Raw genomic sequence first — 14259 nt, forward strand, 5'->3', positions numbered from 1 at the left:
CCAGTCTGAGCTGAAACAAAACACGGAGCCGCTGAAGTTACACTCGGAGCATGAACTAAAAAATGGAGACTTGGTGAACCCGAGAGCGGTTTGTAACGTGTGTAAACGCTTGTACCGGGACCCTAAAATCCTCCCCTGCCTGCACACCTTCTGCTCGGACTGTATCGGCCAGCTGGAGCCGTTCTCGGTGTCCTCGCGCAGCGGGGGGGAGGCGGCGGAGGAGGACCGACCCGCCGTCACTGTCACGGTGCTCTGCCCGGACTGCGACTCCGAGGTGGATATCCCTCCGTCTGGACCGGCAGGGCTGAGCACAGACCACCTGGCGCTGGATGAGGTCTTCCTGGAGACCCTGGTGACGGACGGCCCGCTGGGGTGCGACCTGTGCGGCGAAGGAGGCGCCGAGAGCCGCTGCGAAGTTTGCTGCGTCAACCTGTGCGAGTTCTGCTGCCAGGCGCACAGGTAGAGTCTGCTCTGTTCATACATAGAGTTTATTTGTAGGGGTCGACCAATATTGGTTTTTCAGTACTAATTATTAGTAGTTAATGAGATTGATGAAACCATTATTTATTTACAAAAATAGCGAGAATATCTCATTGAAATTTTCAAAACTGAAGCTTTTAACATCATATAGCCTAAAGCAAGTTCCCAGCAACTTTTTTACAAAGTGAAGTAAACATTTCAATGAAAAATAAAATAGGTCATAAAAATAGGTCCCTGAGGTTTTACAAAGTAAAAGTTCCTCCCTTTCGGACACTTTCTTTGCACTTTTTCATTAAGTAATTTTATTGGTGATTATTAAAATGAAATGCTGGTACAAAAAATTGACAAAATGCCAAATATCGGCTCTAATAATCGGCCAGGCCGATAATCTGTCAACCCTGATTTCAGATGTTTTCTCTTCTCCCACAGCCAGTCACAGGTAACGTCTGATCTCCAGGTGTATTTTTACCAGATCTGAGGTTACACCAGAGGTTTATTCTGACATAAATATCTATCTGTATCTATCTGTATCTGTTCTCTCTCCTGTCTACAGGCGGCAGAAGCGAACAGCGTCTCACTCCGTTCAGTGTCTGGAGGAGCTGAAGTCTCGTGGTCGTCTGAGTCGCCCCGTCCTCTGCTCCCTCCATCCCGGCCAAGAGCTTCGTCTCTTCTGTCAGCCCTGCGACCTGCCCGTCTGCCTGGAGTGTGCCGCCACGCTGCACCGCGACCACCGCTGCTGCCCCACACATGATGTTATTGATCGCCATGGAGACCGCATCCGGGAGCTGGTCTCGGCGCGCCTGCGACCTCGTATGGACCGTCTGAAGGAGTCACTACAGAAGGTGCAAAACAGAGTTCAGTGTTTATTTAAAGCAACAGCTTAAAAAAGAGACTTGACTTTTCACAAAGATGAAGTATCTTAATTAAAAAACAAACTATTTGTTTTAGGTGGAAGCATCCCAGGACGCTTTGCAGGCACGAGTAGATGCAACAGCGAGCGAGGTGAGGGCGTTTGCTCGAGCTTACGCCAGCGCTGTGGAATCCCACTGCCTGTCTCTGCTGCACGGCCTGGAGGAGCTCCGTGTCCAACGCAGGTATGACAAAAAACAGTTCCCACAGAGTTGTTTCTTTAAATACAACATTTCAAAGAAAAAGTGATTCAAAGCAGTTTATTGTATTGATTTGTTGTTCTATATTAACGAACAAAGTTAATACCATTATAAGTGCAGTTATAAATAACACAGATCAAATTGCCACTTGACTGCGTTGAGGCGCACAACCACGTGGCGGTACTTCTAGTCCACTCTATCTTTGTCGGACAGGAACCAGCTCTACCTGCAGAGGGCGCAGTTGCAGCAGGCTCTGTTGGACGTCAGCGGCGGTGTGGAGTTTGCGGAGAGACTGCTGAGCTGCGGCTCAGACGCAGAGATCCTCAGCGCTAAAGGAGTGACTCTGAGAAGACTGACCAGCCTGGTGGAGAGCAGCTACGACCCCCACCCGGCAACCGTCGCCCTGGATGACGGCAGCGGCATCAGCTTCCTGCCCAGGGAACCAGCAGGGGTGGTGGACGGCTACCCGGTGGTTGGTGTGATCAACTCTAGGACAGTGGACCTCAGCAAGTGCACCATAGAAGGGGAAGGTAGGCAAATACTTAGGATAAAAAGTGTTTTCTTAAAATCCATATCACGTATTCCAGTAATTTTCAGTCAGTGCTCACAGAGCTGTTTTATCCTCATTAGGTCAATACCCAGGCTAATATCCTGGAATAAATGGCTAAATTAAGTATTTTCGGGATCAGGTGTTTGCGTATGACTTTGTAACCTTTTTCTCTCTTTTTAACTTTTCAATTTTCTTCCTTTTAAAAGAAAAGGTTGTGGTTTCATATTTTTGTCATTGTCAATGAAGCTCATGAAAATATCAAATCCCACAGTGTGTTAATGCAACTAAAACGCCTGTTACTGCTCTGTGGTGTAAAGCTTCGCCCTTTATTTCTATTGCAGCCACCGTACTAGCCGTTAGTATTTCCATTCGAACGTGACATAGGCGTGTTATGCGAGCGATAATGGAAAGGTAAGACCCTTATACGTGGGAGCGGCAACGTGTGATGGATTTCTGAGAGGTGATAGTTCACGGTTTCACAGAGGAATTGTGAATTTAAAACTTTCGGATGAGCCGCTCAACTTTTGAGGAGTTACAGTGTCTGCTGCATCATGCCCGAGGGAGCCAGTTCCTACCGACAAGCACGTAGCCATGGCATCATGTGACCTATGAAAGCAAAAAAAGTGTTTCCATTGCAGTTTTGCGAAATATGGCTTTTTGGAATCGCCTGAAATGCCAACACAAAGTTGATGTGTTTTCATTGGCCATATGTCATAGTAGTAATTTCAATTTGTGCAATTTTAGGGTTAATGGAAACCTGCCTAGTGTTGCCAACTCTTTTAACATGAAAGCCAGTTCTAGCTCCATAATTCAAAAAAAGTTGCTAGATGATGTCATATGCTTGTTCGCATGTTGGCGACGTATTTGTGCATTGATAGCATTGAAATATATATATATATATATTATTTTTTTTTTTTTTAATTTTTTTTTTATTAACAAAACAACTGTAGTTTATCTTAACGCTGGCCTTACACAAACAACCCCTCAGGTGATTACACCATTGCATATCAGATAAGATCAGATATCAGAAAAAATCAGGAGTCTGAGCTGTCCTAAGTCTGTCTTTTGTTTGAAAAGCTGTGGATGCATTTATTATCCAGAGCACCTTCTGTGTTAGATATTTATTTTCTAAAGTGCTACTCAGCCTGGTAGGAATGAAAACTATCTGAGGAGTTCACCCTGCGGGAGTAGTTACAGGAGGCTGGGTGGAGCGGATTGGATAAGGATGTGGGGGAGGTCAGACTCCTGGAGCACGTAATGACTGTTATTGTTGCCTTCCTGGGTGCTCAAAGAATTCCTGCGAGACTGAAGGAATGTTGAGGTGACTCAGTGCAGGAGAGCTGAGGGGATGTTTACACACACACACACACACACACACACACACAAACAATAGTGATAATGCAAGTAGCTGCAGGACATTTTCGAGTGGCAGGAATGACTGATTTTAAAGTTTGAACACAAGTAGTTCAACCTCCACGCTTTCATAATGTAAGAAACACACACATAACATCACTCACACTCACACACACCCTTGGTGGGCAACATGACTAGCTTGAGCATAATGTTTGTTAACCCTTTGGAACCTTTTGACATCAGTTTTATTGTGTTATGTTCAGATGCCTTTCACACACATTTAAGCCTCTGAAAGCTGAGAAAATTAGATTTTTTTTTTTTTTTTTTTTAATTTTTACTTTTCTTTTTGCTTTGTTTTTTCATATAACTTTCTAATAGTTTCTTGCAAATTTTTGGACCATTTCTTATTAACTTGCTCATTACCCTCCTCCCATATTTCTTTAAAAAAAAGCCAATTTGCTTAGATTTCAAAGGGTTAATTTACACACACATAAACAATAATATAAGAGGACTTATACAGTAAGGGCCAATTCATAGTTTCCGTATGGCCGCGAGGTCAGTAGCATGTAGGTTCCCACACAGACTCATACGCACTCTACTTAACTCTACTTTACTTAACTTAACTTTAAGTTAGTGAGCTGAGAGATTTCATTTATTTATTTCAAATACTGGCCAAGGTTTACAATCAGGTTTTGGCCAAAACTGCCCGCAAAAAAATAAATTCACCTTACCTGTCTGGGCTGTTGCAAACAGCAGTGTCGATGATGCATTAATTATTTTTGCTGCTTCCAGCTTCAGCTTCCCAAGTGTTTTGCAACGTTTTTAATATTTTTAAGGTTTGGACTTTTGGTTGCTCAAAAAAGGCAATTTGAAGACGTAAACTTGAGCTGTAGGAAACTGTGGTGGACTTTTTTACTCTTTTCTGACCTTTCATAGACTGAATAATGTCTTGATTATTGAATAAATAAATAATTTAATTTACAGATAAACTGATACTGAAAGCTGTAGCCCCGAAGACATTACTCTTAAGAGCACATGGAAATGTTGTCCCTCAGCCAGCAGAGATTTGTAGCAGTTTGACTCAAAGAAAGGCTTAAAGTCGTGTTTACCAGCGTGGGAAATGGAAAACCTCAACAAACAAAGACTTCAATACTACTGAGGTGCATTAGTGTTTTGTTGTAGTGTTTGCCAAGAGGTCGGTGTGTGCTTTGTGTCAAACATTTGTGTGGGCGCTTGTGTGCATTTTGTTTTGTTTGAGGCCACAGGCGGTAAACTTTCCATTCATCCACACTTCCTTTTTGTATTTACTCTTTTTTTGTATGTGGGATTGAGCTGTATAAATCCATAGTATCACAGCATCAGCTAAACCCACTTTAGGTTGTTTGTCCCTCCCGAGTTAACGTTCATCAGCCACTCTTTCATTTAAAGGGGGGCGATAAAGGCAAGATTTCGGTGTTGACTATTAGAAAGCAGAAATCACACAGGCTTACTGGCAGTAATCCGCTCTCTCTGCGTGATAAGAAGGTCTGAAGTGGCGGATTTGGACCGCAGCACAGGTGAAATATGGGCCAGAACAGCTGCGTCTTTAACAGGGACAGCTGCTGGGTGCTTGGCTTAGCGAGCACACACACACTAATTCACAGATCGTTCACAGTCGTTAGTTGCAGCAGTGATAGAAGTAATAGACTACTGGTCCAGATGATGGTAATTGTTGTAGTAGCAGGTTTTAGGGATGGTAGTGGTAGTAATTACTGCACTCAATCCTGTGTTTGAGTAAAAATAGCAAGAATGTGGATGACAGATCCTCCTAATATATAAATTGTAACAGTCTCACCACACACACACACACACACACACACACATACACAGTGTCTTCTGTTACCTGGTTGCAGCTACAAAGAAAAGATATGAGCTGACTCCATGTACCAATTAAAATGATTAAAGTGTAAAGTGCCCAATCCTAAGCTAACAGGAGAGTGTGAGAAATGTCAATCAAACACACCCTGTATACACAAACACACACACACGCACACACAGCCCGAGTGAGAGCTTTGATCAGCCCAAGTAATTAAAATCACCTATATGGGTGTATATAATGAAAGATAAAAAAAAATTCTGTGTTAAGAAGCAAATTGGTTTACTGCTAAAATATTGATGTATAATATTAATAACCTTTAGATATTTGATTTTATAGCTAGAGCTTAAACTTGTGATTATCCTATTTATTTTATTTTATTTTATTTATTTTATTTTTTTGATTGATTATTTAGCCCAGGGGTTTTTAGTGTTTTTCAGGCAAAGGGAGCCTCAAAGAGAGGTGGAGAAAACAGACAAAAATTATATTATTTGTTGTGGGCTGTCATAATTAAAACATTTTTAATGAGAATGAATTATATATACTGTGCAGTTATTCATTGCACAGCGGAGCGTACTGTTGTCACAGATGGAGCAGCAGAACACAAGGTGCAGTGAAAGTGAAACTTAACTCTGCACTCTGCTTCTCCTGTCACCCATTGATCTGATCAGCTCTGATTGGATCAACTAATCAATTAGAATTAAAAAAAGAAAAACTCATGATAAGTTTCGCCTGTGCTGTGTTCACTGACCCCCTAAAATGGCAGAATTTAGAGAGAAGGCACAAAATGATAAATGATATGACAATAGATTCTGATTCTGTGTGAAATACTGAACTGACTCAGCTGCGTTTGTGTTATTTCATTTTCTTTGTCTGCAGTTATCAAACCTTTAGGGATGATCAGGATTAGCAGAAATAGTTTTATTATCAACAGGAGCAACTGCAACAGCATCCAAACAGATGCCCCAGCAGCTACAGGAAAACGCTGAATAACAACAGATGGATGAACACAGAGCCGGATCATTAGTTACCGAGCAGCTAATAGAGTCTGACACAAAATGCAAAGCAACATAAATCACTGATATCAACACAAACGATGTTGGCTTTAACGTGACAGCGACGCCACAATAGCTGATGAATATCTCCAGCAGTTGTGTTCCCCAGAATAACTTAATGAAACACGAAATAATGATGTGAGGCTTTTGGAAATGTTGGGTCAGCAGCACTGAAGCCCATTTGTGCCTGGAGTCACACTCACACTGACTGCAGCCGCCATATGCTGAGGGGGAGATGGGCTTATGTAAGCAGTCAGTCGGGGGCTGTTTTGAGGGTGAGATGGTGTGTGTGTCTGTGTGTTCAGAGTCTTCAGGGGCAAATGTCTGTCCTGGTGTTGCGGTGTGTCTGAATGATGAAGTGCCGCTTTCAGTGTGACGAGCATCTGTGATCTAATGTTTAACTCAGAGAGACAAGTCTTTCTCTCCTTCTAATGCCTAGTTTATTTTAAAAAAAGACTTAAATTTGACACCCTCTCACATCTAAAGAAAAATGTGAGTTTTTAGTCATCCACTATAAAACTTTTGCAAATGCTGGGTATCTTGCAAGGTCACAATTTTCAAGACTAAAACTGTATTGCTTTAGAAACTTTTTTCCATCCTTGCTCCTGATGTTGAATATGCCAAACTCCCTTTAAGAAATATGAGATTTAACAATTCTGTTTTGTTCACAAAAATACATAACTCCAGAAACACAAGGTAAAAGGTGTCATTTGTAGACAGTAATCTTGTAAGTTCGGCATCAATATAATCCATAAAGAAATGGTATTTGTGTATACTACATACTTATAGTATTTTGTATTTTGTTGCCTCAACTTGCAACCAGCCTCTGACGGTTAGCTGATGTCAGCTGATCTGCTGATTCCTGTTTGGTGCTGGAGAAAGTGCAGCTATTGCTGGAGCCGAAACTAAAAATTTATAACGTATTAAACATGTTTGGTTTTGTCAGAATGTCAAGACAAGAAAAGGACTGCGTGTTATGACAACTTTAGTGAGGTAAAACTAGTGATACTACAACGGAAATTTGTCTGAAAAAATGCTTGAAAAGTCATTTGGTTTGAGGTCGGCATAATATCTGTGTTTTTTCTGCCTCTTGTTTGTTTGCAGAGTGTGTGCGTGTATACTTGAGTCAAGATTGTCCGAGAGTTTTTTCCGGCTTTTTTGATGTGTCCTTTATTTGTGCGCTTATATAAAACCTTTCTGCGTCACATTAATAGATGTACATTATCTGTGTGTGTTTGACAGTGCATTATCATGACCTCTAACCTCTAACCTCTGACCTCTAACCCTCCGGTCACAGGTCTGCAGACGGGCAGGGAGGGTCAGCAGGGCCACTTCACGCTGCTGTGCCGAGACGCAGCCGGGGAGCAGGTGGCGCGAGGTGGAGAGCACGTCCTGGTCAGCATCGTTCACAAGGAGAAGAAAAAGTGGTGAGTGTCGGAGAGTCTGACCTGCTGTGTCGACAGTTTAGTTTTCAGGAAGCTCTCTGATTCACAGAATAAGAGGGAACAGGCCGGGTCGATGATAAAACTTACCTTTAACCTAGAGGTGGGTGATATATTCATAATATTCAATGGATTGCATTACTATAAATAACGGAATCACAGCAGTGATGATTTTCAGGATAACAGCACTCCCTCTTGTGTGATATTGCTTACTTATTGTACCAATACTTTTATAGTATTTTTTTTTACTTTATTGTAACAGTAATTTATTTAACTTTACTATAACAGTACTTAATTTAACTTTCTTATGACAGTACTTTATTTAGCTTTATGTTGACAGTACTTTATTTAACTTTGTTGCAAAAATACTTTATTTAATTTTCTTGTAACTGTACTTTATTTATCTTTATTGTAACAGCACTTCAATACAGTTTTATGTTAAAAAGTGCTTTATATAACTTGATTACAACAGTGCTTCATTTAGCTTTATCGAACAGTACTTTATATAACTTAATTATATCGGTAGTTTAGTATTTTAGTAATCTACAGAAGTTTATCAGGGATTTCAAAATACCTATATATGTATCATGCATCATGATATAGCCAAAAAGTACTGCTTTTATATAAATATTATTCATAGGCCATGTCATCCAGCCCGGCTCCAGTTTCCTGGAGCGAGGTATTGATGGCTCTATATTTGTGCTGGGGAAGTGCATTTTCATGGGGGCACCGTGAGGTTTTACTCTCACAGTAATGCGAGTGTCATTTTCAATACAGCCACATGCAGCAGTTTTAGTGTCGAGATCTCAAGTTTTTCACCGTCTGCCACCCAGCTGCTGCGAGCAGGTCAGCAGAGCACGCTGCACCTGTGTGCTAAGCTGTTTTTGCTACTTTGCTTTGAGGAGCGACACCCTTAATAGACCTCTCCGAAAGCACACAAACAACTTTTAATCATGTTTCACTTTAATTAAATATTCTTCAACCATAAGAGGTTTTTTTTTTTCCTCCATTAATGGCAACGTCAAAAGGACTCATGTCTGATTAATATCTGATTCTCACCATCATCAGTTATCCACAGCAGCCCGCATGCATGAGTGCCTGCCCTTTTTAGTTTATTAACTCTTGCAGCCAAGTGAGGGCGGCATGTGTGCTCCATCTACAGCGTGTAATCTGAGTGACCTGCATCATCAAACCGCAGTCACTTGCACCAGATCTGATGTGGTTACCTTGATAAACTCTAGTGTGACCAGCACCATTTCTTAGTAAACAACCACACAAACCACTTCCTCGAGTGCACCAAACCTGTTACATTTCAGTTATCATCACAACCTCCTAGTTTATGCAGTAAAAATGATCAGTAGTGTCGGAGGTGGTGACATGTTGATGCATAAAATAGGTTAACCTGTGGCATATTAACACCATGATTTACTTCAGTTGTTGTGCAGAGGTTAACCCTTTGAAACTTAGAGCGACATCACTTTTCTTGTGCTGCTTTCAGATGCTTTTCACAGGTTTTTAAACCTTTGAGCTCTGGACACATTGTTGTGATTTATTCAAGATATGCAGTAAAAAGGCAATGAGCAACTTGGTAAGAAATGTTACACAACTTGCAGAAATAAGTAGTTTAAAAAAAAAATAAATAAATAAAAATTTCATAAAAGCTAAGGAAAAATGCCTGAGGGGAAAATTATGACTTATAATTATAGTTAAATACTTAAAATTATGTTTCAAAATTCTCATATTTTTTTAGCACTTCTTGAAGGTAATGTTTTTGTTGTTGTTTTTTTTAAACTTAACTCAGGGAGTTAAGAGAGGTTATCGGTGTGTATGTTTGTTTGTTTTGTAGTACAGAACATAAATCAAGACAGACAGTTAAATTCCCCCTACTGTTCAGATTTTCCAAAAATGTTTTTTTTTTTTTTTTTTTCAATTTATTAGAGACAAAGTGTGCATGTAAAAGAATAGCAGTCAGAATAGAATAACATAATACGGTCATTTATCCAATACCTCTACAAAATCTGGCTGTAAAGGTCTTACATATTTGGTACAGAGCCCAATGAACACACTTCTGATGGCAAAGAAGAGAAAGTCATCTTTTCCATAACATAAATATCATTTACTATATCTATCCACCCTGTATTGTCAGGGGTTCAGGAAGTAGCCAGCACCTTGTGAGGGCTTTGTTTTCCAAGCAGAAATCAAAATACATGTCTATAAAACACATGTATGGATGAGTTATGATCTCTGGTTGTTTGTCAGAGAAGAATTTGACTAAGCTTGTCAAACAGATAACCTTAAATTAAGAATCAGCTGATTGTGAAACAGAGATTGGTGATAATACAAACAAGAAATGGTTGTTCATTTGTTATGTGCTTTGCCAAGTGTTTGAGCATAAATTTGAACCTGAACAGGAGGAAGAGAAGTGTAGTTTTCTCTCTGTCCACTTTAATTGCAGTATGCTCAAAGTTTATAGTGGGATTTTTTAGTCCAATGACAACAAGCTTTAAGATATATTTCTAGCTTCATCAGCTTCATTTTCTCAGTAATATTCACCGTTAACAAGATGCTTTGTTTTCTTTCCTTCAGCACAGTGGAGACGACGGTGCTTGACAACAACGATGGTTCTTACCGAGTTTCATACACACCTGAAGAGCCAGGAACCTACTCAGTGTGGGTTTGTGTCAAAGCTCAACACGTCAAGGTACAAAACCGACTCATGGAGTTTGTCACTGCAAAATATGAGAATCCAGGGAATCAGTTTATTTGAAGCACATTTTATTCTAACGATTATTTATAGTAAGATAAACGGTTATTAATGATGTTTTGCAGCTGAGAGGACGACATCTTAAAATTAGGTTTGACAGAAACACGGTTTTGCCCGCCGCTCACAGGTTGCCTCCTCAGGGCTGTTAACATCATCCTGACACATTAAATCAGCGTGGACAAAATTCTCTTTAGACCAAAGAAAAAATTAAACATGCTGTGTTCGAGAGCTCTGGTGTTAAATTTACCTAATTGGATGCTTGTTTGACTCATCAGAATTCAGTCATTTTTCAGTTTTTGTTTCGACTCACCGGCTCACTGACTCTTTCCCGTCTCGTCCTGCAGGGTTCTCCGTTTCTTCTGAATGTGAAAAGGAAGTTCAGGCGTCACAGCGGGACGTTTCACTGCTGCTCTTTCTGCTCCAGCGGAGGTGCCAAAGAGGCTCGCTGTGGCTGCGCAGGAACCATGCCAGGTACAAAAAATAAATTTTTAAAATATTCCCTTAGAAAGGGAAACAAACACAACAAAACTTGCGCACAAAATTGTTCTTAAAGTCTCCCTCCAGACATTTTTAAAGGATGTATCACTGTGTGCATCCACTTATGAACAGAGGCTCGTTCTTGTGACAGCATGAGTTGTAAATATTATTGATGTCCTCATTGGTTTGGTGATAGGTCATCTACCAGCGGATTCCCACAGATCCATTAAAAGTCTTAAAAGGCAACAAATCCATTCATCTAAAAATTAGGCCTTAACTGGCATTAAAATGTATTTTGTCTGTCTTTCAAAAGTCTTAAAAATGCTGAGACACCTGAAATGAGATTTTTATGAATTTTGTTTTCTGACATTGCCTATAAAAAGCTAAAAAAAATAATAATAACTTACAAAAAGCCTCTTGCATTAACATCATCAAAGATTCATGTTTTATGTTACAATAAATATTTAAAAAGTAAAATATATTTCCTCCCAACCTTATGTCATTGATGTTGATGCATGTTTTTATTATTAGTCTCAAGTTTAATTCCAAGAGGCATCCAAAATCTTTAAAAAAAACTTAAACCCCACATGCCTTAAGCTGTAGAAATCCCAGTGTAGTTTGAAAGAAAATTGTTTCTACATGCAACTGCTCAAAAAAAAAATCTGTGGATTATCTTGAGTAACGGGGTCTTTATTTCTTGAAAGAGACATTTATGTCGAGTTTTTTAAATGTTTTTTTTGGCACTTTTAGCACTGCAAGCCGAGTGCCATTTAGTTCTATAATACTGGAGAGAAAGCAGACATTTCTACGACCAAGATCTCCAACACTCAGAAACTCACACCGAAACAATCAAGATTGATCTGGTGGAGTAAAATGGATATACTCAAGTAAAGTACAGGTATTTCAAAACTGTACATAGTGTGTACTTATGCATATACTTAGTTGCATTCCTCCACAGCTACATATAGAAGACACTGATATAAAACAGCTCTTATTTAAACAATAAAAGCTTAGGACTCACAAACCTCAAAGTTGGCCTTCATCTCATGTCCGTCCTCCTCCCTGTCTGTCTGACTGCAGGAGGATTTAAAGGTTGCGGTCACGGTCATAAAGGACATCCTGGGAAGCCCCACTGGTCCTGTTGCGGCAGCACGGTGGAGCAGTCAGAGTGTTTGCCACAGAGCGTGTTGGCGGCAGTTTCCCCGCGCGGCCACCTGCGGACCGTGGAGCTCTGAGGTGACGAGACCTGTCCACGTGATGCAAGTTAATAACGGATGGCGGCAACCAGAAGGTTAGAGCAGCTGGGAGGTGAGCTTTTTGGTGTAAATCTTAAAAAAGGTCAGAAAAAGTGAAACTCCGAAGACACAGCGACGGAGGCAGGACTTCAAAGTCGCTGTGTCTGGAGAGCGATCATCTCCGCCAGACGCAGAGTAGCCGGCTCACCACTAGAGACAAACACCAAAGCTACGAATCCGAATCTGTTGTAAAGTGCCTTTTGTTTCTAAGCTCTTCTGATCTGTGACAAGACAGAGGATGAAATGCAGAAATCACAGCAGCCTCAATCAAATGTGTTAAAGTCCCACTGATGGGAACCTTAAAGAAGACTTTTCTTCCCCCGGCTAATAATAAAAACAGATTGTATTTTTTTAACCTTGAAGCTGCTGCCAATTTTCCTGAATTCGGTGTTTGATATCTAAATGGTAAAACTCATTTAAATAGAAATGCAGAGAATCACCTCACAGGTGAACTTGAATAGTTTCATATTTTTTATACACTTCTGTCAAGAAAATATCTCCTGAAATACGGTGCCTCAAAAACAACTGTGATCCTGAAAAATATGAAGAATCATCAATAAGCACAGTGAAAAATCCAAGATTAAAGCCAGCCTGGACCGTTAAAAGTTCTATCTATTCTCTATTTTATCAAAGTGTATGCCATATGCTTAAACACAGACAAAATTATCGAAAAACAAAGAAGAAAAGCTCATAAAACGCACCAGCGTAGCACTTGTGAATGGAACATAGCTTCTTATCGAGCTCGCTGGCGTGGGTGATAAACTAAATATTACTGGGACAAACCTACAACAAACTCGGACTTTCTTGACTTTAAAAAATTGTCTTGAATTGATAAACCTTGTACATAGTTTTTCCTAAAATAAGGTTGAATAGGGGACACCAGAAGTGGAGGGACTTCGCCTTTCAGTGAAAGAACTAACAACATGTACTTACTTTTTTATTTGTAAGTAATATTTACCAAATAATAAGTAGCGACCCACATAACAGGGCCATTTATCAATAAATAAAAGCTAAATATTTACCCCACCTTTTATGATTTTATTAGGTAGGTAGGTATTTTGAACATGTAAAGCAAACAAACAGAAAAAGATAAAAATTAAACAAAATAACAAAGACAAGGATGATAACCTTTACAAAAGACTTAATGAACAGCTTTAAATAAGTAACAAGAAATTGCATCTTACATGTTCAAAAAGGAGTAGGAGCAAGTATAAAATTATTTCCTGCCCCTTCTCAGCTGATCAGTTACTTAATTTGTGAACTTAATCTCTCAGACTCACATACATACAAAGATAAACATGCATTTATACATACATGCACATATATATGTCCCACTGAATTCACACATATACACATACACACATTCATAAATATTAAGCATAATATATATACACACGAATGTATGCGCCTGCACACAAACACACGATAAACAGTTTATAAACAGTAATTCAAGTTGTATGTACAACACCAACAACACCTAAGTCATACTGTGTCATAGACTGACTGTCTTCAAAGTCTTTCTTTATTCTTACACTTCTGTAAAATTATTCCATGGTACTAACTACACATAGGGAACATTTGGTTAAAATGGATAACAATTAATACTAAGTAAATATTACACAACGATTTTACTTCATTGAGGAGTTGATGCGTATGTCGTGGTGCCACACAGTTCTTCCAAACTCCAGGGCTAATTAACTCCCCTGATCTCTGTGTTTATGGATACTTGTGTTTCTGTTATCGTACATTCATGACAGAAAGGAGCATAGAATCACTCATCCTGAATATGACCTGAAATAAGCACTGAGCTGGAATACAGCATCTGTAAACTCAAAACGCTCATTTTTCTGTTTATTATGTGAAACATGCTCTTGTTTGT

General features: G+C 39.8%; 1 protein-coding gene across 1 annotated transcript; it reads left to right on the plus strand.

Annotated features, from left to right (window-relative positions):
- Positions 1 to 4: 4 nt before the first annotated feature.
- Positions 5 to 13728, plus strand: LOC121938886 (tripartite motif-containing protein 45-like; the record flags this gene model as incomplete). Its single annotated transcript, XM_042482040.1, has 8 exons — positions 5 to 459; positions 1034 to 1322; positions 1429 to 1574; positions 1803 to 2119; positions 7700 to 7829; positions 10431 to 10545; positions 10953 to 11079; positions 12166 to 13728. Coding segments are annotated over 8 exons (1734 nt in total), but the record flags the coding sequence as incomplete, so codon positions are not given.
- Positions 13729 to 14259: the final 531 nt, after the last annotated feature.

The sequence above is a fragment of the Plectropomus leopardus genome, unplaced genomic scaffold (genome assembly GCF_008729295.1).
Source record: "Plectropomus leopardus isolate mb unplaced genomic scaffold, YSFRI_Pleo_2.0 unplaced_scaffold37, whole genome shotgun sequence".
NCBI lineage: Eukaryota > Metazoa > Chordata > Actinopteri > Perciformes > Serranidae > Plectropomus > Plectropomus leopardus.